General features: G+C 48.6%; 1 protein-coding gene across 8 annotated transcripts in view; it reads left to right on the top strand.

Annotated features, from left to right (window-relative positions):
- Positions 1-2,453: 2,453 nt before the first annotated feature.
- KLHDC8B (kelch domain containing 8B) overlaps positions 2,454-24,119 on the top strand; it is a 39,001-nt gene continuing 17,335 nt past the window's right edge. The window contains exons 1-3 of one of the 8 annotated variants that reach the window (XM_079963882.1): positions 2,454-2,749; positions 11,268-11,353; positions 18,505-19,341. In XM_079963882.1, coding sequence (XP_079820008.1) covers positions 18,966-19,341 — 376 coding nt within the window. In that variant the 5' untranslated portion in view covers positions 2,454-2,749; positions 11,268-11,353; positions 18,505-18,965. Of the gene's footprint in view, positions 2,750-3,211; positions 3,351-4,161; positions 4,388-10,258; positions 10,280-11,267; positions 11,354-18,504; positions 19,342-24,119 lie in introns of those variants that run through there. The other 7 variants (XM_079963880.1, XM_079963886.1, XM_079963881.1 and 4 more) reach the window with 7 other exon arrangements.

Here is a 24,119-nt window from a genome sequence, read left to right on the forward strand (position 1 = left end):
GCGGGTGGCGCTGTGGGTTAAACCACAGAGCCTAGGACTTGCCGATCAGAAGATTGGCGGTTCGCATTCCCGTGACGGGGTGAGCTCCCGTTGCTCGGTCCCTGCTCCTGCCAACCTAGCAGTTCAAAGGCACGTCAAAGTGCAAGTAGATAAATGGGTACCGCTCCAGCGGGAAGGGAACCGGCATTTCCGTGTGCTGCTCTGGTTCGCCACTTGACCCAGAAGCTGTATGCCAGCTCCCTCGGCCAATAAAGCGAGATGAGCGCCACAACCCCAGAGTCGGCCACGACTGGACCTAATGGTCAGGGGTCCCTTTACCTTTTATATGCTAATATACATATGTGCGCCTTTAAATCTGAGGAAATCAAGGTACTGGGTGGCAGCGTGTGTGTGTCCCTGATGGGGCCTGGATGCACAGAAACCCTGTAAGCAAAGTAAAACGGTTTTAGAAAAGGAGGGAAAGCCAGGAGAGTCGGGACCCAGCATAAAAGAGCAGCCTCAGGCCCCCTGGCCCATCCCATGACGATGGTTGCACTCCGGGGGCAGCTTTCTCCATGTTGTACCACTCAAACAAATACTGTCTGTACATGACACTGCCTACCCTTTTAAGGAGAAGTATACTGCATGCCAGCGGCCGGATGGAAAGGGAGCAGTCCAGAAAAGCAGCTTCTCCTTGAAGAATTGCTGTGTTTTGTTTTGTTCTTACAGGGAAGGAGCTGCAGTTGTGTGGCAGACCCCATGCTTGGTATGCAGATGGCTCCAGGATCGACCGCAGGCATCTGCTGGCAGGCTGGGGGGGGGGGGGATTGTGTTAGAAACCCTGTTAGAAACCTCTGGTTCTCTGAAGTTACTGGGCTCTGATTACAACCAGCCCAAACCGAGCCAATGGGGCCAATGGTCTCCAATAGCTTCCTAGGATATTTTCATTCGTTTCCTAGCCTGCCTTTGCTCCATCATGGAATGCTGCTGAGTTTGTACAGTTGGGAAGCCCATGAGCTGGGTGGGGATGGTGGATCGCTGCGAAAGGAAACGGGTGCTAGCTAAGCAAGAGGCAAATTGTCCGAGATCCAGGAAGGAGCAATAATGTGGGGAAAGGGGGTTGTGTGAGACCAGAGCTCTGGGTTGGTGGGCAAGAGCATTTCTCGCCAAAGCGATCTTCACATGCCGGACATTGAGCCAGCACAAATTAAACACAGGTTACAGAAAACAGGGTGGGGGAAGATCCACGTTTGCATTGTACAAGCATGCAAGCATTATAGCACCCTCTTAAATGCAACATTTTTTTAAAAATGATCTAGCCTGCTAGGGGCTGTCAGACGGTGGTGAGCATTTCTCTGCTGGGTGAAAAGCAGGCGGCTTTCCTTCTAGTAGCCAGCTTGATTTCTATGCTAAAAGGCAGAGGAGGAAAGGAGCATCTCGCCAGCATGCCTTGACACCTTGAGCTACCAGGCAAGTGCCTAAATGCAAGGCTGCCTGTGTTGCAGATGTGGCACCGTCCCTCCACTGTGTGTGAAAGGAGAGTCTCACAGACTCTTTAGATGGCATTTGCTGCTTTTAGCTTTTATGAATGAAGATCTGGACCTAGCGGCGCAGGATCATAGAACTGCAGAGCTGGAAGGCACCCGGAGCTTCATCTAAGTCCAGCGCCCTGCAGTGCAGTTCCTGCATCCACGTCCCAATCCAGCCCTGCTATGCCACAAGGGCCTGAAACAGAGGTTATAAAAAGCGAAGGCCAGCAGCCCTCCTGTTCCTTCAGTTCTGGCTGATGAGTGAGCACAGCAGTAGAGCACCTGCTTTCTAGGCAGGAGGTTTCAGGCTGAACCCCTGGCATCTCCAGCAGGGCTGGGAATGCCCCCTGCCAGAACCCCTGGAGAGCTGCTGCCAGTCAGTGCAGACAATATGGAGTTCGGTGGACAAAGCCAGCTTCCTATGTTTAAAAAAAAAGGGGGGGGGGAGAAGAGGTATGTTTCTTCATGGGCTCCGCCATCTCTGGATCTTTGGGGTGGGTGAGGGATTGCACCCGCCTTCAGGAAAGAGATGCTGTTGTTTTGTTCCAGCAGCGTCTTTCCTTAGGTTTTCTCCGCTTCTCAGAAAGAAAAAAAACCCACACCAAAACACACCACCCCGCTCCGTTTATGTAATTGTTCCATATAGGATGTTTTTTAACCGTTCAGAAAATGGAAATGTTAAAATTCCCACTAAACAGAAGGGGATGATGGGTGGGTGCGGGGTAGGGAAGGAAGGAAGGAGGGAAGGAAGCAGAGGATCCGGGAGAGGAGAGGCCGTCGCATTTCGAGGCGGAGGGGCTTTCGGCCAGCTCGGCGCCGCGCGCCCCCCGCCTTCCCGGGGCTCCGGGCGCCGCTGCCCAGCGCCTGTCCCGAGCGCGCTGCTGCGCCCGGCGGAGGAAGAGTTAAGGCAGAGAGCGCGCGGCGCGTGTGGCGGCGGCGGCGGCGGCCGCGTCCCACCCTCCTGCCCGCCGCCCACCTCTCCCGCTTCCTTCCTCCCCCTGCGCGGTATAGAGGAGCTCGCGGAGAGGGGAGAAGCAGGATCGGACCAGGGGAGAAGGCGGCGCGAGCGAGGAAGGCGCGATCCCCTCCCTTCCAACAACACCCCAGCCAGCCCGGCGCGCCTGCAGAGTTTGGACCGCGCAGTCCGGGGAGGTGAGCGCGGCGCGCGGTGCTGCCCGGGGCCGTCGGGTGGAGAACTCCGATCGCCGGGCTGTGGCGTCCCGGAGCCCTGCGGTGGCCGGGTGAGGGAGTGGGGAAGGGGACGACTTCTCGTCCTCAGCCTCGCCGCTCTGCAAAGTTTTTCCTGGGCGAGCCGAGAGAGGCCGCAGGGAGCCCGGGAAGGCTGCGCGTCCCCAAGCGCGCCCGGAGAGAGGCGACGGGGCGCAGGAGCCGGAGCTTGGCGCAGCGCGCCTCCTTCTGCGGCCATTGGGTGTGTTTGGGGGGAGCCCCCGCGACTCCCTCGAGCTGGAGGCTGGCTACGGCGGCGGCGCACGCCCTGGAGCCGGCCCAGCCCTTCCTTCAGCCGTCCGGGGCTGCGAAGTCTCCGCGCCGTCGAGTAAAGCTGCGAGGCGAGCCGGAGATCAGCCGCCGCCTGCCAACAACCGACGCGGCGCAGTTCTTCCCCCGTGTGGCGCCCCCTAGTCTACTTTTCCTTCTGTCCTGCCCCCTGGGGAGATATGTGGGTAGCGCTGAGAACTGAGTTGGGCTTAGGAGGCCTGTATTCAGCGCCGTGCCGACCGTGTCCCTGAGCACGTGCAGAGTGCTCTGTTGCCAATTCTTCCGCGCTGTTAGGTAGCTTGAACCTCTATATTTTGGCAAGGAAGGAAGATGTACTGCAGCCAGGTAGGTTGATACACCAGGGACTGTGAAGACGGGATTGGAAGGGAAAAGATTGGAAGGTGAGAAATGATATGAACAATAAATGAAAGCTCAGGAGGAAACTCCTGTTTGCCTTCTTAACCAAGCTAAAATGTTGTTGCCCACCTGCTAAACTCTTTGCCAACCCGGACTGCAATTCCATGACCACTAGTCCTGATGGTCATGCTCTACCTCCCCTCTTGGAGGTTGCCTCTGAATTGCTGGGCATGGCAGGTGAGCAGAGTTCTGCTGCCCTCGGGTCTTCCTTGCTGGCTAGCCGCAGTGCAAACAGCACATAAAAAGAGCTTGCAGGATCAGGCCAATGGCCCAGCATCCTTTTCTCACGGTGGCTGGCCAACCAGGATACTGGACTGGTTGGTGTTTTTCTTACCCTGGCTTAATAGCGGTGCACCAAATATCAGGAGTTTTCTGTCTTATTTAACCCCTCCAATGCTTTATTTTTAATGCCCATCCCTTCTATAGTGCGTCCCCTTCAGACTTTTGTTTTCCCTCAAACTCCTGGGGAGGAGAGCTTCTCTTACATTAGTCTAACAGCTTGCTCTCACTCGCCCTTACGAAGCGCCCTGTTGCGTCAGAGCAACGGCTGCCCAGTCTGGCACCCGGATCCCTACACTCGCCAGTCAGGCACCTCGGGGACTGGCCCACCAAGCATGGTACAAAGCCCCCTCCCTTCCTTGTGCACCCCCTAGCAAGGGGCCCCCAGACACAAACGGACTCTGATCCCGGAGAGAGCGTGACTTTTCTTCTCCATGATATCGTCTGATCTCTCTAAAGCTGTCTAAGTGACTGGCTGTCACAGAATTGGAGACAACATGTTCTGTAGTTTTAACTGTGTGCCATGTGGACAAGTACTTCTTTATGTCTGCCCTAAAGCGTCGTTGGCTGAGCCCAGTTCTTCCACAATGCTTCGTTTGAATGGATGAGGAGACTCTTCTCGATGAGGACTGCAAGAGAAAGAAGTGAGTGGATCCCATCGAGGGTCACTCAAGACACCTGTTGATGTGAGCATTCGTCTTGATTTGTTTCCACCATTGAAGCAGATGTCATCTCACACTTTTCCATGCATTTCCCCTTCACTATGACAAAAAAGTATTATCTTTCTGGAGAAGCGGGTTTGTTGAACCAGACCTCCTGATCAGCTGTAGTTGTCGCACAACCTGAATTTCCTGGTGTGTGTTTGAATCCTGCCCCCAAAATAGCAGTACTCTGGAAGTGAGTAACCTAATTGGGTTACTCAATTGGGTTGTGTTTTTATTCTTTTTTTCTTGGGAGCTGCCCACCCTGGCTGGGGCAAGCAAGTCAGATGGCTGGCATATAAACATTATTATTATTATTATTATTATTATTATTAATGAATGCATCAGGCTGGGCGGAGATGGTTGCAGCTTCTCATTGGCCCCAGCCTACAGCCTCACACAGCACAGGGCATTAAGCCATTCAGTGATCTTGGTTGGGGAAGTGTGATCAGAAGCAGTGCGGACAGCATGCATCAGTTCAGCCTTCTGAATCCATCTGACGATGAAGTCTTGGAATTTACACAGCCTCAGCTCTGGTCCTTGGGGCAAGAAGTGGGGCTCCAGGCAGTATATAAATAGCTAGTCGTTGCACTGTTTGAAGCCCACCCCTTTGGGAAAAATAGGGATTTTAAAAGGCATGGATGTCCATTCTAGCTTGTATTTGTTGCATGCAGTGCTGCTTCCATTCCACTGCATTTCGGCTTCCGAGAAAAATTACGATAGTCGTCTTGCGGCAGAATTTTATGTAATTACTTACGTTATCATTACGTTTATTTAACACAATGTATATACCCCTTGATTGCAGCAAAACCTCCAAGTGGTTTACAAGAAATATTAAAATTATCAATAATAAAACCCAGTTTAAAATATTAATAAATAATTTAAATTAACAGCAAAAGAGATTAAAATTTGACAGCATCTGTGTGTCTGGATATGCTTGCCTAAACAGAAATGTTTTAAGCTTTAAGCAAAGCCTTTCTGGGGTCAACAGGCGGGGAGTTCCAAAGTGTAGATAATGCCATGATGGATTACTTGCAAATACGGAACGAGTATTACGTGGCTCCTGTAACAGGGCCAGTTCCATTAATTTCGGAGCAACAGAAGCGCAGCGGAAATGGGGATGATTAATTAGGTATCGTTGGCAGACCGAAAACATCAACAACGTCAAATAGCAACTGCGTTTGCTGGATCGGTTTCCGTTCCGGACACAGGGCAAATAAGCAGACACTGGCAATTTCTGCTCCCGTTTCCGTCAGAATTTTCTGACATCTCTATTACAAACCATCAAGCACTGACATGCGTTATTATCTGCTTGAGAGTCACAGAGTATATGTTGAGAATTGAGGAGCAGTGTGGCACAGCCGTGTCGCCGGAAGATTAGTACCAGACTTTTCTAGTATTGTTTTTGCTGACTCACAGACTGTCACCATTTTCCAGCGGGATTCCATCACATACCGGCAAATTGTGGTTGTGCAATTTCAGTTTGATGGGGAGAATCTAGTGGAACAAACGTGCTTCCCTAAAAGATCGGGCTTTTTTTTGCATTAACAAAAGCACAAGGAAAGTGCAGGATGTTCCTTGTTTTGACACAGCATCGTCTAACCTCCCTGGAAACCAATCAAGATAAATAAGCAGCAGGTGGCCTGGAAATGCTCTCGGAGAAGGATCACCACAAGGGAACATAGAAAGAAGCAAAGGCGGGTCTGGCTGGTTTCATCTCAGCCCTGGACCCAGAGATTAGTTTGGCCCTTGGGTGTGTTTTCAGAGCCAGAGTTTGGCCTTAGAGTCTTAGAATTGCAGAGCTGGAAAGCGCCCTGAAGAAATACAACCTTCTTCAATGCAGGAATATGCAGCTTTCCCATGTGGGGATCGAACCTGCAACATTCGCGTTACCAGCACCGTTCTCTCACCAACTGAGCCATCCCGGCCTTGGAACATGCATTGCAAGGAAAGGAATGCCTGCTTTGATCACGTGCGCAATAAATCTCTGCCATGCATCTGAGGATTGAGGGAAAGGCTTCAAGGAGAAAGGATATATACAGTGTTCCCCGCAGGGGTTGAAACCCAGCGCTTCTTGTTACAAATTAAGTGCTGGTCGATCAGATGGCTGACCTATCGGCTGCCTGCAGTCGCTGTCAAGTTGGCTGAGGTCTTAATTGCAAGCCTGTTGGCGTCTTACCCGAAAATGGGAGAGGGGGTGGCGATTGGAGAGAGCAATCCCCAGCTCTTTGGAAACATGCCTGTTCAAAGTGGTTTGCTATACCCAGATTCTAAGCAAAACCTGTTATTTCACTGCCACATGTTCCACCGTGGAACATATTTCCCAGGGAAGGGGTTTAAGATTAGAGTGCTGTGCTTTTCGTGAATGAGCCTCTGAACTGCAAAACAGTAAGCATAGCTGGAGATTAGGAAGCATATGACCGCGCCATCCCCACATGGATACAGTGCGCAGAGCAAGGTACTTTTAGAGTCTGGACTGAACAGTCCTATCCTTTCTGCTTAGATGGCAAATGTGCATTACTTCAAAACATAGGAAAGCCAGCTCTTCTGCATTCGGGGGCCCTGCTGCTTATTCTGCTATTGTAGGAGATTTGATTCAGTCCACCCTTAAAACGCAAAGCTGGGATAGCTCAGTTGGTAGAGCACGAGGCGCTTGATCTCAGGGTTGTGGGTTCGAGCCCCGTTTTGCGGACCTTCGAAATTTGCCTTCCAAATTCCAAATTTGCCTTCCACCCTTTCCAAAACAATTTGCGGACCTTCTCTGAATTTCGCAACACTGTTCTGCAATCAGTGGGTGCGCAGTGAAATCTGTAGACGAAAGAAAGGTGTCCGTAACAGTGCAAATATTAGTGAAAGCAAAAATCAGTCAGAGTGGGGGGGGGGGGAATTGCTTTGCAAAAAAAAAAAGTGTGTATTGGAAAAAAGATGGCATACCAACCTTTGTAATATTATGAGGAATTTGCACTAAAAGGCAGGTGAATTTTCACAAGAATCCTTGTTATTTTTTGAAATGACAAAATGAACTCAAGATCGGGGAGGAGGGAAAGAAACCGAGAGCATCCAAAATGGACAGATTGGCTCATCCCTGGCTGAGGGGGGCTCTGGACATCTGCTCCCAAGTCCCACTTTGATAATAATAATAATGATAATGATAATGATAATGATAATGATAATAATAATAATAATAATAATAATAATAATAATAATAAAATAAATATTTGTTATTTATATCCCGCCCTCCCCAGCCGAAGCTGGGCTCAGGGCGGCTAACAACAATAAAACAGTACAACAGTACAACACAACACAACACTCTAAAATCAGTTCATTATAAAATCAGTTCAAATCAAATTAATGGCAACCATTGGGCTAGAGTTCTGTGAAGATTGCCGAAGGAGGGAGTCAGACTGTGCCTTGGCCAAAGGCCTGGTGGAACAGCTCTGTCTTGCAGGCCCTGTGGAAAGATGTCAAGTCCCGCAGGGCCCTAGTCTCTTGTGACAGCCTTCCACCAGATCGAAGCCACAGCCGAAAAAGCCCTGGCTCTGGTTGAGGCCAGCCTAACCTCCCTGTGGCCTGGGACCTGCAAGATGTTTTTATTTGAAGACCGTAAGTCGTAGGCCATATAGGGCTTTAAAGGTTAAAACCATTGCCCATGTGCACACTGAGGGGTCACATTCCTGTTCAGGAAGAGGCTCTCCTCCTCCTCCTCTTCCTCTCTTGATCCTGTCCCTCAAACATCACTAATTAACCAGATACTCTTCTCTTGCCCCCTTTTAATTCATGCGTTCGAATTGCCTTCCCAGTTCCTGTTTGCATCCTTAGTTCCTAACATACCAGATCATGGTGAATCCCTTCTCCCGTTCCCGTTCCCGCCCCCCCCCCAATGCATTTTCCTCCTTCTATGGTTTGTTTACTTCTCCCAGCATAATCACAGAGCGGTTTCCAACAATGCACAAAGTACAATATTACATACGTTAGAAACGACTTGGCTAATACAAACAAGCAAGAAGAGAAGAGCAGGAGTACAAGGGAACGAAAGGATGCTTGCAAATTTACTCCAAAAGCCTGGGAGAACGGCATAGTTTTCCCTTGCCACCAGAGTCTCCATCATGCAAGCTGCCCAGGGGGGAGCCTCTTTTGAACTGTAGGGCAGATGGCTGTGCCCTTTTGTTAACTCTTCGTTGGCTTAAAAATCCAGTGCCTTTGCTACAGTGCCAGCCTTTGCTCAGGTGAGTTCAATCTGTTTCATCGGGAGCATGTAGCTGGTGTTTTGCTGCTGCTTCTGCTTCTCTTTTTTCCGTCATATGTGTCTCTCTTTTTTCTGTGTTTTAAGGGAGGCGGATGCCCCTAAAGATGGCCTGTACATGTCCCCTAGCTAGGCCATCTTTAGATGCCATGGGATACTGTTAAAAGAGTGGGTTATTATAAATCCATTTAGCATTATGAGGTACAAAGACACCATCTTCCTTGCCCTGGCTACTGAGTTGAGTAGCAGGGTGGATGCCGCTCTCACTAGCAGCGACTAAGTCCTGTTGTCAGAAAACCACAGCAATGCACTGCTGTGCCCTCAACCTTTGACCTGCCCAGCTGCTGCCCAGCACTTGCCTTGCTTGGCAACTCAGCGGCTCTGCATGGAGGAATGTTGTAGAACGGTGTTCTGGTCGGATCTGGTGCTGAAATGTCTGTTCCCCTCTCAGCTAGGATTGTGTGTGCCCTGTTAATCTGTGCCCTCGGACTCCCCTGTTTGCTTAACGTGGCGTTTTGAGCATCTTTGCTCTCAAGCAACTAGTCCTCGTGTTTGTGGGAAATACGTAACTCGGATCAGTATTTGGCATGGGCTCAAAGGAGGGTAGGCAGGACGTGGTTTTGAAAGCGGTCAGGGGCCTCAGTCCCCTTTGGAGTTCTCTTTTGTTCCTCTAGGTCTACTCGTGGTGCACGGGTTGCACGGACAACTTTGGGCAGGATTCCTGCATTTCAGGGGGTTGGACTAGATGACCCTCAAGGGTCCCTTCCAACTCTACAATTCTGTGAATATTCCATACCTTTATCTCCCAGTTCTGCTAATCTGCACCTATACCTCTTCCTATGTGCCCTTCTCCTGCTCCCCCTCATATTCTGTTATCGCCTTTTGCTTTTCCAGCTCTTGTTTTACAATTCCAAATTATCCGCTAATCCATATCTCGGAAGCAGACATTAATATGCAAATCATGCACTTATCACTGACTTGGTTTGCATAGGGGGGGTAGGAATTTCTGCGGATAGGAAAAATCGTGTTATGTTGACGCTTGGCTCTCTCACCTTCCTTTACCTGTAGTGAGCGTGATCCTTCAAATCAACTGAGGCTTAATCTGGCTCAAGTTAATAAAAAAGGAATTTTCTGCCGGCTTAAGGCTGAATCCTCTGGTCTCCCTTTGTGGGATGAGATGGTTAAGGTGCCAGCGACAGAATTATCGCGGCCAGCCTGCACGTTCTGTCTTGCGAGAGAGAGAGAGAGAGAGCGCGCGCCACTGGGGTTTAGCTTCCTTCCTTTTTTTTTTTAAAGATACAGATTCCAAACTCTTGGCTGCTTGCACTGAACTGCAGGGGTAGCCAGAGCTGGGGATTGCTGAGTCAGCAGTGCTAGCAATGCAGTCAAAAGCCTGTGCATCAGAGCAAGGCAAAGTGTGGCCGGACACCTTCTTCAGATGGCTGTACCCTGTTCAGCTCCATCGCCAACCCCGCAATCTTGCTCTACAGCTGCGTAGGGTGTGCAGGGTCCGTGGGAGTGGGCTGTTGTTGTCCAGCAAGGGAGCAGCATGAGCTAAAGGTCTGGATGGTGGGATCGGAGACCGCTCTTGAAGTATGGTGCTCAAAGCCGGTATTGCCCTGTGTTTCAGCAAGGTAGGCAGTCTCAGATCTGAAGCGAGAGTGCCTGCTTACATGATGATAAATATTCAAGCGTGCAACGCAGGGGTTCTCAAGGGGTGTGGCGGGAGAGGGTGGCAAGTGTGGCAGGATAAATTCAAGGGCAACCAGAGGAACGTGCACACCTTTCAGCGTAAGCGTAGTATAAAAATTAATTTTTTCATTTGCAGAATTTTGGAAAGGATCCATGTTCTCATTGTTTTTTATACTTTCTGGGTGTCTCACAAAGTTGTCGTGTTCTGTGTTAAGAACCAGTCCCTGCTAGCAATCGTTTTCTCCTGATGCATTTCTTACTAATAAAAACACTGGGTGCGACGTGAGCCAATTTTTTATTCTGAAAGTGTGGCCCAGGGAAAAGAAAGTTTGAGAACCGTTGCTGTAAGGAAACAGCCACGCATTGATTGATTTATTGTGGCCTCAGTGCCCGCTAGAATATTGGAGTGCCTCAGTTCACGTCAGAAGTAGCTGAGCCAGCTCCCTTCCTAAAGGATGGATGGATGAAATGGGAGCTTGTCTGTGCAAATCAGGGGTTGTCGCTTCCCCCTTTTCCCCAAGGGCTGCCTTTCCGCACATCCATTTCCAAATGATGTTTAAGGGACGCGGGTGGCACTGTGGGTTAAACCACAGAGCCTAGGACTTGCCGATCAGAAGGTTGGCGGTTCGAATCCCTGCAACGGGGTGAGCTCCCGGTGCTTGGCCCCTGCTCCTGCCAACCTAGCACATCAAAGTGCAAGTAGATAAATAGGTACCACTCCAGCAGGAAGGTAAACAGAGTTTCCGTGCACTGCTCTGGTTCGCCAGAAGCAGCTTAGTCATGCTGGCCACATGACCTGGAAGCTGTATGCCAGCTCCCTTGTCCAATAAAGCGAGATGAGCGCCGCAACCCCAGAGTCGGCCACGACTGGACCTAATGGTCAGGGGTCCCTTTACCTTTAATAATGCTATATATTTCTTTTCTTAACAGGGTAACATAGTTTCTACATACAGCAGCCTTTCTCAGGGATGTCCAAAGTATACACCATTTACAGCCAGGATAGATTCGTTGTCCAGGTAAGTACTTATCCTTTAGAAGTTTCTCACCACCTACAAATAATTGTAGAGTTGGAAGGGACCCTGAGGGTCATCTAGTCCAGTGTTTCCCAACTTTGAGTCTCCAGCTGTTTTTGGTTCACAACTCCCATTATCCCTAGCTAGCAAGACCAGTGGTCAGGGATGATGGGAATTGTCGTCCGAAAACAGCAGGAGACCCAAGGCTGGGAAACACTGATGTAGTCCAGCCCTCTGCAATGCTTGAATGCAACTAAAGCCCCCATGATAGAAATGTAGTTTTAATTATTTGTAAGATAATTTTGTTCCCCAGTGACTGCAGTTCAGAGCATAGCTGTCAACTTACAGATTTGAAAATAAGGGACCAGCAGCCTCAAAAATAAGGGATCAGCAGCCAAAATAAGGGATTTTCCAAGCACAGGTATGTTCAACTTCTGAGCCCCTCTGAGCCGAAGGCAGAAAGCCCAGCCAGCAGCCAAATAAAGCTTCAAGCGGTGGTTCCTACAGCGCAGCAACCCGGCAAAGGGGATGCAGCAAGGAAAACCACCGTCACCTCTCCGCTGGGAAGCGCTGAGCAAAGGCGAGTCCCCAGGCAACGCGGCCGATTTGATCGGCACAAGGCATGCAAGCTCCACCCCCAGTCGTTCTTCCGACTCCTTATTGGGTGAGCAACGCAACCAAGCAACACAGTTGGAGCCTCCCTCCTCCCTGGCCGGCAGGGAGGGAGGGAGAGGAGCTGCTTCCTTTGATTCCCGGGAAATTTAAGGGACATCATCAATAAGGGATAGCAGCGGGACACAGAGCTGGGATAAGGGACTTTCCCGCCAAATAAGGGACGGTTGACAGCTATGGTTCAGAGGTACATTGTTTCTGAACTTGGAGGGTGTGTTTGACTGGTAGCCCTTGATAGATAAAGTTGTCTTACACCAAGTCAGACTTTGGGCCCATACTATGCAGTATTAAGGAACCTTTTCTGGCCAGTGGCCCAGATCCTTATCGTCCCACCCCCCGGATGGTCAAATTTGACAAGCGGGTGAGGCTGCCCATCTGTCGATCACCTGACATCATACTGTCCGCACTACAAAGCACATCACAGGCTGCTTGAAAGCCCTTTTTGCAAGCCTTTGGTGCTGCGATTTCAACCTGCAGATTTCAGGGGCTCAGAAAGCATCATTGGACTGTTTGCAAAAGGGCTTTCAAATAGCCCTGCGCTGTTCTTTGAACCTCCAAAACCCAAAGGTTTCAAGAGCAGCACAAGAGCTGTTTCCAAAAGGGCTTTAAAGAGCAGCTCAGAGCTGTTTGCAAAAGGGCTTTCAAACCGTTTTTTTGCACTGAGCTTTGGCTATGTGTGCTTGCTCTGAGCCGGAGAGCATGTAGAGCCATACTGAGCAGGATTTAACCCCTCGCTTACCAGCCCCAAACCTCCTAATGACCACTCCTTAACATAACTGCAGTATATGTGGGGGTATAAGAAAGTTTTATAAATAAATATGCACCATTGAAATAGCCTGCTATCCTAGGTTTAAATCCCAGTTTAGCTCTATGGGTGGTTACATATGCTGCTGCATTGCTTTCCTTTCCTCATCCTTTACAGGCTCTTGCAGAAGCTTCTTTAACTAGTTTTCTAACATCTGACTCCAGGCCCTTTTGCCGCATAACTCTCTAGCCCGCTGAGCTGTGGCTTCTCACAAATGAGATGCTGCAGCTGCAGTACACCTGGGAACAAATGCCAGGCAATGTTGGGGGGCACCTAGTTCTTGTTCAATGCGATTATGGCGTTGCCTGCTGATTAAACTCCCCCCTTTTCTCAACAGTTCTCAAGAGCTGGCATGTGCCCGGTTCTCTTGGGTGCTGAAGATGGCAAAATAAGTGCCTTTCCTTCCGTCTCCTTAAGAGCCCCGGAAGACCCCCCAGAGGCAAAAGCTATTTCTGATCTGGGGACTGGCTATCAATATTTCATGCCTGGGTTGCTGAATTATGCAGCTCTTGGCTATTAAGCTACTAGAGCTCCTAATTTTTGTGGGGAGGAAGATAAATGAGCTGTAAAGTCCTGGTGGTTGACAAGATTTAAAAGGGGGAGATTTATCGCTCAAATTAAAAGCTCCAGGTGGGGGCACCGAGCGCGGTGGGGTCTCTGTGGTGGCATGGGGAACCAGGCCTGAGATTCCCAGTCTCAAAGGCAGCTGCTGCTGCTGCTGCTGCCACCTCTCTGCTCTCTTTCTTCAACTCACAATGATCTGACAAATTGCCTTCAAAGCCAGCTTCGCTTGGGTCTCCCTGATGGCTTCAGCTGAGGGGCTCATGACAGAGGAGGCACCCAGGTTGGTTGACCCCCGCAGCTGTGCAAATAAGATTGCTGGCTGACCTGGCCTGTGGCCTGTGGCCTTAGCGGTGCATCAATCTGCAGAAATAAGCAAGCGAAGCTTTCGCAGAATCACTTGCTGACGTCTGCAGATCCAACTGCTGCGGAACGGGCAGGGGCAGCCACTGCCTGTAAAATATGGGAACCGTGTGCGGGAAGAAGCCCTGCTTTCCTCTTTCTCCCCACCCCCCCCCTCACCCGGCCACAGAGCAGAACGGAGAGAGCCTATTGTTTGTTGTATTATTATTTATCTGTCCTGTCCTGCTTTAGCTGAGATTCCTGCCATCGCAGGGGGTTGGACTAGATGACCCTTGGGTCCTTTACAACTCTTTTAAGATTCTACGCTTCTATTTAACATATACATTTTTATGTTGTCCTTCAGCTATATTCCCAGGTGGTTTGCAAAAAAGCATAGATCAAAATCAACATGCAAAAATAAAAAATGTGTACAGTGGTACCTTGGGTTACATACACTTCAGGTTACATACGCTTCAGGTTACAGACTCCGCTAACCCAGAAATAGTGCTTCAGGTTAAGAACTTTGCTTCAGGATGAGAACAGAAATTGTGCTCCGGCGGCAGCGGGAGGCCCCATTAGCTAAAGTGGTGCTTCGGGTTAAGAACAGTTTCAGGTTAAGTACGGACCTCCGGAACAAATTAAGTACTTAACCCGAGGTACCACTATACAATATGCAAAGCCACAAAATCATAAAAGTGGCATGAAGCAGTTAGGAGGTTTAAAATGGTCCCTAAAAAGCACAAGTTGGGGGGGGGGGAGAGCGAAAAGGAGGTCTTTGCATAGTTCTGGGAAGGTAAATACTGTAGACACCATGTGGGGAAGAGCATAACTGGGGCACCTCCACCAAGAAGGCCCTCTTTCCTGTAGCCACTTGACCTGGCTTAGGTTGACCAGGACACCAGGAGGGAGCCCTTCCCCACCAGAGATTTCAATGTGTGGCCAGGTACATAGGGAAATACTTTATGCATGGGCTTTGCTCGGTTTTTGTCCCTGCGTGCATCTATTCTGCACCACCAGGTGCGAGAGTAGTAACTATTAAGCTGCCATTTGCAGCGCCTAGAATGCATCCCATAAACACGTTCCCTCTCATTCTGCACAGCTTTATTCAGAATGCATGAGCTAATTGAGATGCAATGGTGCACCTTGTGGGAATGTTATTGTTGTTCTTAGGAGACAGCCCTATTGTGTTTCCTTAATTTTCCTGTAGCAGCGGGTTGTCCCTCTCACTTCAGTCCACGGGGCAGGAATATTCAGGTTTATGAGAGTTGCCCTCCTAGTGGGATGGGGGAAATTCCGTTGCCTCCGTTCCTTCCAGTCCGGTTCCAATGCAGGACATTTGCTTGTCACTGTGCAGCATGGGAAAGCTCCTCTCTTTCATTCTCTCTGCCTCTTCTTCTTCTTCAGGGACTATTAAGGCTCCCCCCCCCCCCCGACCTATAAACAAAGGAAAGGAAAGGAATTTAGCTGGCGGAGTTTAAAAGGGAATGCGGACGAACAATGGAAGGGCCCTTCATCACTTACCTATGGCTATTGGTCCTTTACTCTCTGATTGTTGAGAAGCACCTGCCACATTTTCTGGTTTTCGGGATGGCTAGATAAAATAGATTCTCAGGGGGAGGCCCTTTGGGCATCCTTTCCTTTGTCCATCCATGATGATTTGTGCTCATTGCACTGCTTCCTTTCCAAATCAGTGCATGTCCCGTAACTGAAATCCTGCATTTTTTTTTATACCAGAAATGCTCAGTGGGTGTTCTTGCCCTGCTTTTGTTGTAATGCAGCAAAAGAGCGCCTCTGCAGATGGCGATGAGGGAGGGAGGGAGGGAGAGGTCAGCCTGGTGTGAAGCGCTGCCACACCACCTCCTCCCACCCCCACCTCTCCTGCTCCACCGTCTCCCAGGACCAGGCGAGGACCGAAGAGGGAGGAGCAGAAGCAGGCTGCACACGGACACAGTCTTTGCCTGCTTGCGTGCAGCTTGGGTGGGGGGAGATACGTAAGCTGAGGTCAGGGGAGGGGTCTCTCTGTTGCGGCAGCTGCCTCCTGGGGCTCACGCCTAGGACAAGCTGAGAGATGTAGGGCTGATGGGTGCTTTTTCCTAACTTGTAAGTTAGGACCTTGGACAATAACGAGTTACACTATAGTGGCCCAAATTGTGGAAACCTTTTTGGGAAAAGTGTATTTCTGAGGTTTGATGGCTCGTAACACCACTTTCTTTTGGAGTAATACCATAAAATTATAGATCAGTGGAATGATAATTTAATGAAGAATGTAATGCGACAATGTTGGTTCAATTATCTGTATTCTATCAAAAGATATAGGCCAATAACCAGAAAAAGGAAGCACAACTTGCTTAGGTTGACAGTAGCTTTCCTTCATTTGAATGTAGCCAATGAACATGAGTGTTTATGAGGTGTTATGAGCCATCAAACCTCGAAATACACTTTCCCCCAAAGGTTTCCACAATTTGGGCCACTAGTGTAATTCCTCGCCCTGGACATCCATGGCCGCACAGCGCCATGACAATAAGGCAGCAGCATTGGGGAAGCATCTCAGAAAAGCAGATGGTCCACCACTATTTAATCCACTACTATTATTGCGTCAATGATACGTTGCAGGATACACTTACCGAAAAACCCAAAAACAAACAGCCTGGAGGAGCTCCAGGTGAGGACTGTGGCTGAAGCTGTGGTCATACACGGTGGTAACCTACAGAGGGAGCTCTTTATTAGCAAACTGTTAATTACCAGGTTGCTGTTACAGTGGTACCTTGGGTTACAGACGCTTCAGGTTTCAGACTCCGCTAACCCAGAAATAGTACCTCGGGTTAAGAACCTATCATCAGGATGAGAACAGAAATCGTGCGGCGGTGGAGCGGCGGCAGCGGGAGGCCCCATTAGCTAAAGTGGTACCTCAGGTTAAGAACAGTTTCAGGTTAAGAATGGACCTCCAGAACGAATTAAGTTCTTAATCCGAGGTACCACTGTATTTCGCTTTCCCAGGCTATGGCAGCTGGAGTGGATGTGATTCTGGGAAGGGGATGGAGGCTGTTGCCGGGACGGTCCTTCCACCTCGCACAGTTGCCTTTGCCACATCCAGCTTCTCCTATCCTCTGGTGACCCTCCTCGCTGTTGTCGTTTCCTCCCCTTTCCTTTCTTTTTTTGTAGTTAAATGTGTTTTGAAGCTGTCTCCATCCCAGCAGGGACCTTTCACATTCACTTAAGTCTGCCTCTCTCTGGTGTGGGCTGTCTTTGCACCAGAGTGTGAATGTACCTGACAGGCCCCCCGTTGCGTCTTCTTGGGGCGCCTGCGATTTGTTTGACCACAGCCATCCTGACGCCAGGTGGTCTTGACCCCAGGGCACCGAAGGTTGCTCTTGTTCTCGGAGGGCAGTAGGCCGAACTAATTCTGCCGCTGTTGCTACGGTCGCAGGGGGACTTTGCAGAATAGGAATAAACGGGCTTCCTTATCCCAGGCCCAACTTTGGCTGTGTATACACTATGCAGTTAGAGCACATTCTCTGGGGGGAAGCCATGTGCTTTAAACGTATGCTGTGTAAGCAGCAAATGTTGTTTTTCGGTTTCTGTTGCCCTATTCAGGGGTGCCCAAAGAGGGCCAGATTTGATGAAGTGAACATGCGTTGAGGGCCTACCAAAGTTGTTGAGCTTTTTTAGGATTGAAGTTAACCCTAAAGTTGTTGAGCTTCTTTTAGGATTTTAACCCAGGAGATATACTGCCACGGGGGGCCGAATTAGGCCCCTGAAACAGACTTCAGACATGCCTGCCCTATGTGATCCTTGGACTGAAGAGGCAAAAAGGAGGCACACGTAATATTGCATATATCACACAATTACACATAAAGTATGTAAATCATTAACAAATATAAAAGGAACTTCCTTCTCTCTCTCTCTCTCTCTCTCTCTCTCTCTCTCTCTCTCTGGTATTGTGAAATCACTTTTAGGTGATTCAAAGGAAGCGACTCGTAAAGGAATAAATAAGCAAATAAACAGTAACTCTTGATTCTGCCCTTATAAAACGTAGGTTGGCATGCTCACACCTCAGGTGTTTTTAGGGATGGGGAGAATCATTCCCCAGTTAACTGCTTTGGGTAGTGTGTACAAAATGGGGGAGAAAGGGATCAGCCTTAGCCTTTGGTGGAGTGAGGCAGCCGTCTCAGAGCTGTGCGTGTTCTAAAAACAACAATAAATCCTTCATTTTTTGTTTTATTCATTTTTGAGTTTTTACTGGCAGAGGGGAGGAGGAAACACTGAATGGGATTTGTTTTGCCTCAGGTGCCAAAATCACTTCACTGGCCTTGGGTACCCTGGTTATTTTGATTTGTGAGGTGGGAGGCCTTGCCATGCCTTGCTCCGCCTCAGGTTTTTTGGGTCGGCTCTGCTTCTCGTGAAAACGCAGCAGTGAGGTGGCTGTGTGGCCTTGTAGAGAAGGTCTTCACATGGCAGATGGAGCTTGCAAACTGTGCCTCAGTTTATACGGGATGGGCTGAGCTGGTTCTGGGGAATGTGTAAATTAATCCGAAGGCCCAGGGAAGCTGGAGACTTTAGCAGCTGCCAGATTTGGGATTTCTGCCCAGATGTGAAAGGCAACTTGAAGCCTTGCGGGCAACCCTTTGGAAGATTTCACCGTGGCCTGTTTTGTCTGTAGATAGTTTCCTCACAATGGCTCCCATGGTAGTCGCCGGTAATCTTGTACCTCTCCTTCCTTAATTCTCTCTCTCTCTCTCTCTCTCTCTCTCTCTCTCTCTCTGCCCCTTGGAAGCCATATTAGGACTCATCATCTGCACAAGACCTGACAAGACAAACAGATCCAGAAGACAACTTGCTGAGAGAGCCGTATTTCCAAAGACTGGCTTGTGTATATTAGACATTTGGTGGCTACCTCCAACATTTCAGGCCTGAACGTGAGGCATCTCTTGCAGAAAAACCCTCGCAGTTCCGGTTAGGGATGGTTCCCTCCCCAACGGAGACAGCATCCCTCGGGCATCACGGCGTTCCTTGCCTTCTCCCTCAGGAGTCCTTGGCCTCTCTTTGCGGCCATATTTGCCTCCCAGTCTACTAATGCCTTGTGGATGCAGAGTTTCAGCGGCGCAGGAAGGAAGGCCTACCAACCGCCTCAGGCCAATCCCTATAGGTCTCTGGAGGGCTGCCCCACGGAGACACCCAGCCAGCGCAGGGGCCGTCGCCATGTCTGCCTCCTGAGATGCCAGGCTGTTGGGCGACATGGAAGCCACCAGTGCCAAATCCTTCTTCTGGGAGGCTTTCCCGCCCATGCCAACTTGCCGGGTCTACTGCAGCCCAACCTTCCAAGATGGGCACCTCTTTGTGGTGGGGGGCTGCAGCCAGCAGGGCCAGCCCCTGGACACGGTGGAGATGTTGGATATTGTTTCGCGCAAGTGGACGGCGCTGCCTCCTATGGCCACCCCGCGGGCAGGGGCTGCGGCGGTGATGCTGGGCAAGGACGTGCTGGTGATCGGAGGGGTGGACGCCACGCAGAGCCCGCTGGCCTCGGTCGAAGTCTACCACGCGGATGAGGGCAGGTGGGAGAAGAAGGCAGACCTTGCCCAGGCTTCCATGGGCATCTCTGCGGTCGAGAAAGGTAGGTGCGGCGAGAGACTGGGGCTGAATATACACATTTTTTTTAAATTATTATTATTATTATTATTATTATTATTATTATTATTATTATATTTATACCCCGCCCATCTGGCTGGGTTTCCCCAGCCACTCTGGGCGGCTTCCAACAAAGTATTAAAATACAGTAGTCTGTTAAACATTAAAAGCTTCCCTAAACAGGGCTGCCTTCAGGTGTCTTCTAAAAATCTGGTCGTTCTTCTCTTTGACATCTGATGGTAGGGCGTTCCACAGGGCAGGTGCCACTACCGAGAAGGCCCTCTGCCTGGTTCCCTGTAACTTGGCATCTCGCAGTGAAGGAACCACCAAAAGGCCCTTGGTGCTAGAGCTCAGTGTCTGGGCAGAACGATGTGGGTAGAGACGCTCCATCAGGTATACTGGACCGAGGCCGTTTAGGGCTTTAAAAGATGCTGTGAAAATGCTTTAAAATATTTTTAAAAATATATATGTGGCATTTTCCATTAGCTTACCAACACCATCTAGCATCACATTTGTATAATGCACTTAGAATACACTTAAAATGTTCTATTTGCAGCTGCATAGCTGAGTCCCGGAAGAAGTAGCTCCAAGGTGGGAGACAGGAGGGTATACAGTCGTACCTCAGAAGATGAACGGAATCCGTTCCAGGAACATTCAGGAACCAAGGCACAGCTTCTGATTGGCTGCAGGAAGCTCCTGCAGCCAATCGGAAGCCGTGATGGATGTTCGGGTTCCAAAGAACATTCGCAAACCGGAACAATCACTTCCGGGTTTGCAACATTCGGGAGCCAAAACGTTAGTCTCGCAAGGCGTTCAACTTCCAAGGTATGACTATATAAGATATAAATATGATAAAGGGCCTTAGACGTTTTTCTCTCTCTCTTTTCTTTTGCTTTTATATCATTTAAAAAAATAATATTCTTGTTCTGTAGACTGGTTTGATTCTTACTGTATTTTATGTCGAAAATTTTCAGTAAAAAATACTTTTTTAAAAAAGAGAAAGGTAGGTGCAGATTCACTCTCATGTAGCTAATCAGGGTAGCATGATGTCGAACAAGAATCTCACAGTGTTTTTGTTCTGAGCATTAGGGATCTGCAACAAATTTTTGCAGCATGGTTCTCCTGGTCAGGCCACCAACCAGCCACACCCTCATCAGGACGCTCCATTCTGCCCTACCCCAGTTTCATTGATTCCTTATCAGCATTCCGTTCCACGGAGCTTGTTCAGTTCTCATTGGTCTATTTCAGCCCCCTCATTTTTTTGTTCCTCTACAAACCTTAGGGTTTCTTCAAGCCTGTTTCTTATGTACAGATTGTGTCCTTTTGACTGCACAGGGACCCGCACTCGGCAAATGAATTGCTGTTGGTATATTAGCTGCTTCTTTAATTAAGCACTCGTTGCATGATGAATGGAGTTTCGGGTTTCTTTAATGCGAGTCAGGCAGGGAGGAATAACTTAAGTGCAATTGCACACACCTGGTGCTCCATTTCAAAAGCCGCTTACTCCGCTGCTTTTAAAAGAAAGCCTGATGGCTTCTCCGTTGCAATGTTTTCCCATGTTTAATTTTATCACTTTGCAACCTGCCTCGAAAATGCCTTTGCTAAAAGGTGGGGATCAAAGCTATGCTGGGTCCTTAACTGATCTTTGTGCAGGGTTGGTGCATAAGCTTAGAGCCTTCTTGGGCTATGAATCCCTGATATGTGTGCTGGCTGCTCCCATTTCTGTAGAGAAGGCAACTCGATTTTAATAAGATGCTGGGCATATACAGTGTCACATAGGTAAGTTTTCTTGCTGATCCAGCATCACGTTCAAATCAGGCCTGAGATTCACATTTGGTCAGCTTGGGCAAGAAGGATTTGTCTCCAGACAGTGTAAACAAAATCTGCCCTTCTTCCCTTATGGGGTATCCAAGAGCCCATGTAGTGTCCCTAAGTAGGTTCCCTATCCGTAGGAGAAAATAACAGAGGCCAACCAGAGAATATTGAGAAGCAAAGCAGCTAGTAAGCCTGATTTTTATTAAAGCTGTTGCAACAGGGTGCTCCCCTCACACGCAGGAGGACGGAGCAGGACCCAGAACCAAGGTGTGCCGGCCCTTATATAGACATTTTAAACTCCCTGCCCTGGAGCTCAAGACCATCCCTCCATACATCATACATACATCACAGAAAAGGTGTAACCCAAGACCACCCCTCACAAACATCATACCTGCGTCACAGAAAAGGCAGTCTACAACAGAAATTTGAACGTTGTTGTTTTTCCTGTCTGCCAGGCTATCTGATAATGCCTTATCTGATTGCCTTTCCCAGTAGTCTGGCCATTCCTTTGAGATGGAGATTACCCAATTCCTGAGACAATGGGAAGGTTCCCTCACCCCCTCCCTCCTTGCAGAGAAAACATTTGGTCAGTTTGGGAGTCAAAATGGTTTCAGGACGGTCTTCCTGTGCTGCTCCACACATGTGGTCCACATATCTATGTTTGTGCTTGGTTGGTACATTTATGAACATTTAGTATATATATAAGACTTTAAAATTTTTTATTACAACAGGAAAGCCTTACAAATACTGTTCTTTTTTGTTTTGTTTCTTATGGCCAAACTATACATTTACACGCGACACCCATTATTCAGCCTCTTTCTCAACCATCACCTTGTAGCTGCTGTTAACATTAGGCTTCAATAAAACAATGAACAGAGTGGTGATATGCTGCAATTGACAGAAGATGATTATCACCAAGGCTACTATCTGTAAACAAACAATAAACATCCATAAAAATGGCAAAAGTAGTTTCTTTCCCAAATAGGTTTTATCTTAAACAATTGCAAACACAGTAAATAAAGAGTTCGCATATGATACAACCAGTGGCGTAGGGTGGGGGGTGCAGGGGGGGCCGGCCGCACCGGGCGCAACATCTGGGGGTTAAGGTTAGGGTTAGGGGGCGCAAATCCACGGGTTAGGGGGCGCAAATCCACGGGTTAGGGGGTGCAAATTACTTGCCTTGCCCCGGGTGCTGACAACCCATGCTACGCCACTGGATACAACAGTGGTTCTGCGCTCATTTCTTCTCTTTCCAAAATAGATTTTATCTTGAACAACACAGTAATAATGATTCCATTTGTGATATACCAGTGGTCCAGTGCTCGGAGATCGTTCAGACATTTCGTTGCTAAAGAGCTTAGTCATTGAGCTTTGTAGTAAATAATATACAAGAGAAGAGTTGAGTGTAAGCGACTTAAAGCAGGTTTAACAAACTGAAGGACATTGTCCTCTTTATATGCTCCTCCCGATGGAAACATGCAGATGGCAACAGATATACCCCTGCTTTTATCATATTGTGATATTATCTTGTGAAATTTGCAGTCCCACTAGGCTGTGACAAAGGCAGAAATGAGAAGCAGGGCCGCTCCATTGGCTCTGCTGAGAGATTAGCTCCTTTTGACTCCAAACTCCACCTCCCTGAACTGTTTCCATTCCCAGCTGATGACGACAAGAACTTTGAAAATTGATGCCTGAGCTCCATTGCTTTCCTCTTCCCTCCCCATCACCCTTTCTTTCTGTGCCATGTCTTTCAGCTCATAAGCCCGAGGACAGGGGCTTTATTGTTATTTCTTATTTCTCCGTAAGCAGCTCTTAAGAGTCTTTTCTGCTGAAGAGAGCGATAAGAATGCTTTTAAATAAATAAAACGAACATTGCTGGTTTTGATGCAATGCTGCTGAAGGAGCCTGCCAGTTTGATTGGAGACCAGGTGCTGGGAAAGAGGGTGTCTAAACCTCTCCCCCCCCCGCACTTCCTCCACCAAAATTGTACGCCCTTAAGATCTTGTTAGCCCTGCGGGGGGGGGGGCGGGTTGGGCTGTTTCTCCTCTCCTACAGGACTTAACAACAGCTACAGGAGAGGTAATTTAGATCGGAAAAATAGATGGAACAAGTGTGGAAGGGTATAATACTCCCTCACCCAGTATTGCTGCTCTGATAAGATTTGGGAGCCTTCCACAGCTGCTGTAAAGTTAAATCCCCCACCCCACCCTGAAACAGAAGATCTGCTCATCAATTGCCCACGTAATGTGTAGCTTGGCACTCACAACCTCCCTTGTAATATGCAGTTAGCAGTTTCTGCAGCTGAAGACATTGCTTATTAAAAGCTTGACATGCTTAGAATTTTTTAGGGTATCTGTTCTCCATTTTCGGAGTCTTTTTTAGTGTGCGTGTCAATTTTCTCTCTGTTGTCTTTGGAGCTGGTTGCAGTCCTTTTAGTTCTTTGCTTATCTCTTTCCTCTTCCCTTTCCTTGTTTTCTTTTCTTTCTTTCTTTTTAAACCACCCTAAAACTTCAGTGTTTCATACAATCAGGAATAGATTCAGAAGCCTTGTCTGATAGGCATGAAGACAATAGTTTCATCACTAAGAATTTTAAGTGTACGTGTTACTTTTCTGGGCTGTTTTTGTTTTTTTTTACTCATCTGATGCTAGCAAACATAGCCGCTGATATTTCATGCAATCGCAGAAAGTTTTTCTCTTTAAAAAACATTTGGCACTTAGTTGTTTTCCACGAGAACCTGAACTCAGTTAATTCATTTATGCCGGACCTCACTTTAAACCACAGTCAAGCCTAAATGTGGTTTAAAGGTGAATTCACAGTGTGCTGATGCATGGAGTATAAACTGCGCCTGCTTTAGCCCTTTCTGCTGCTGCAATACCAGGAAGCTAATCCATGGTTTGTCTTAGCGTTCTGTCTCAACCTGGGCTTATGGTTTGTCTCCCTTCCAAAG

Source organism: Podarcis cretensis (assembly GCF_951804945.1).
Source record: "Podarcis cretensis genome assembly, chromosome: 2".
NCBI classification, from domain to species: Eukaryota; Metazoa; Chordata; class Lepidosauria; order Squamata; family Lacertidae; genus Podarcis; species Podarcis cretensis.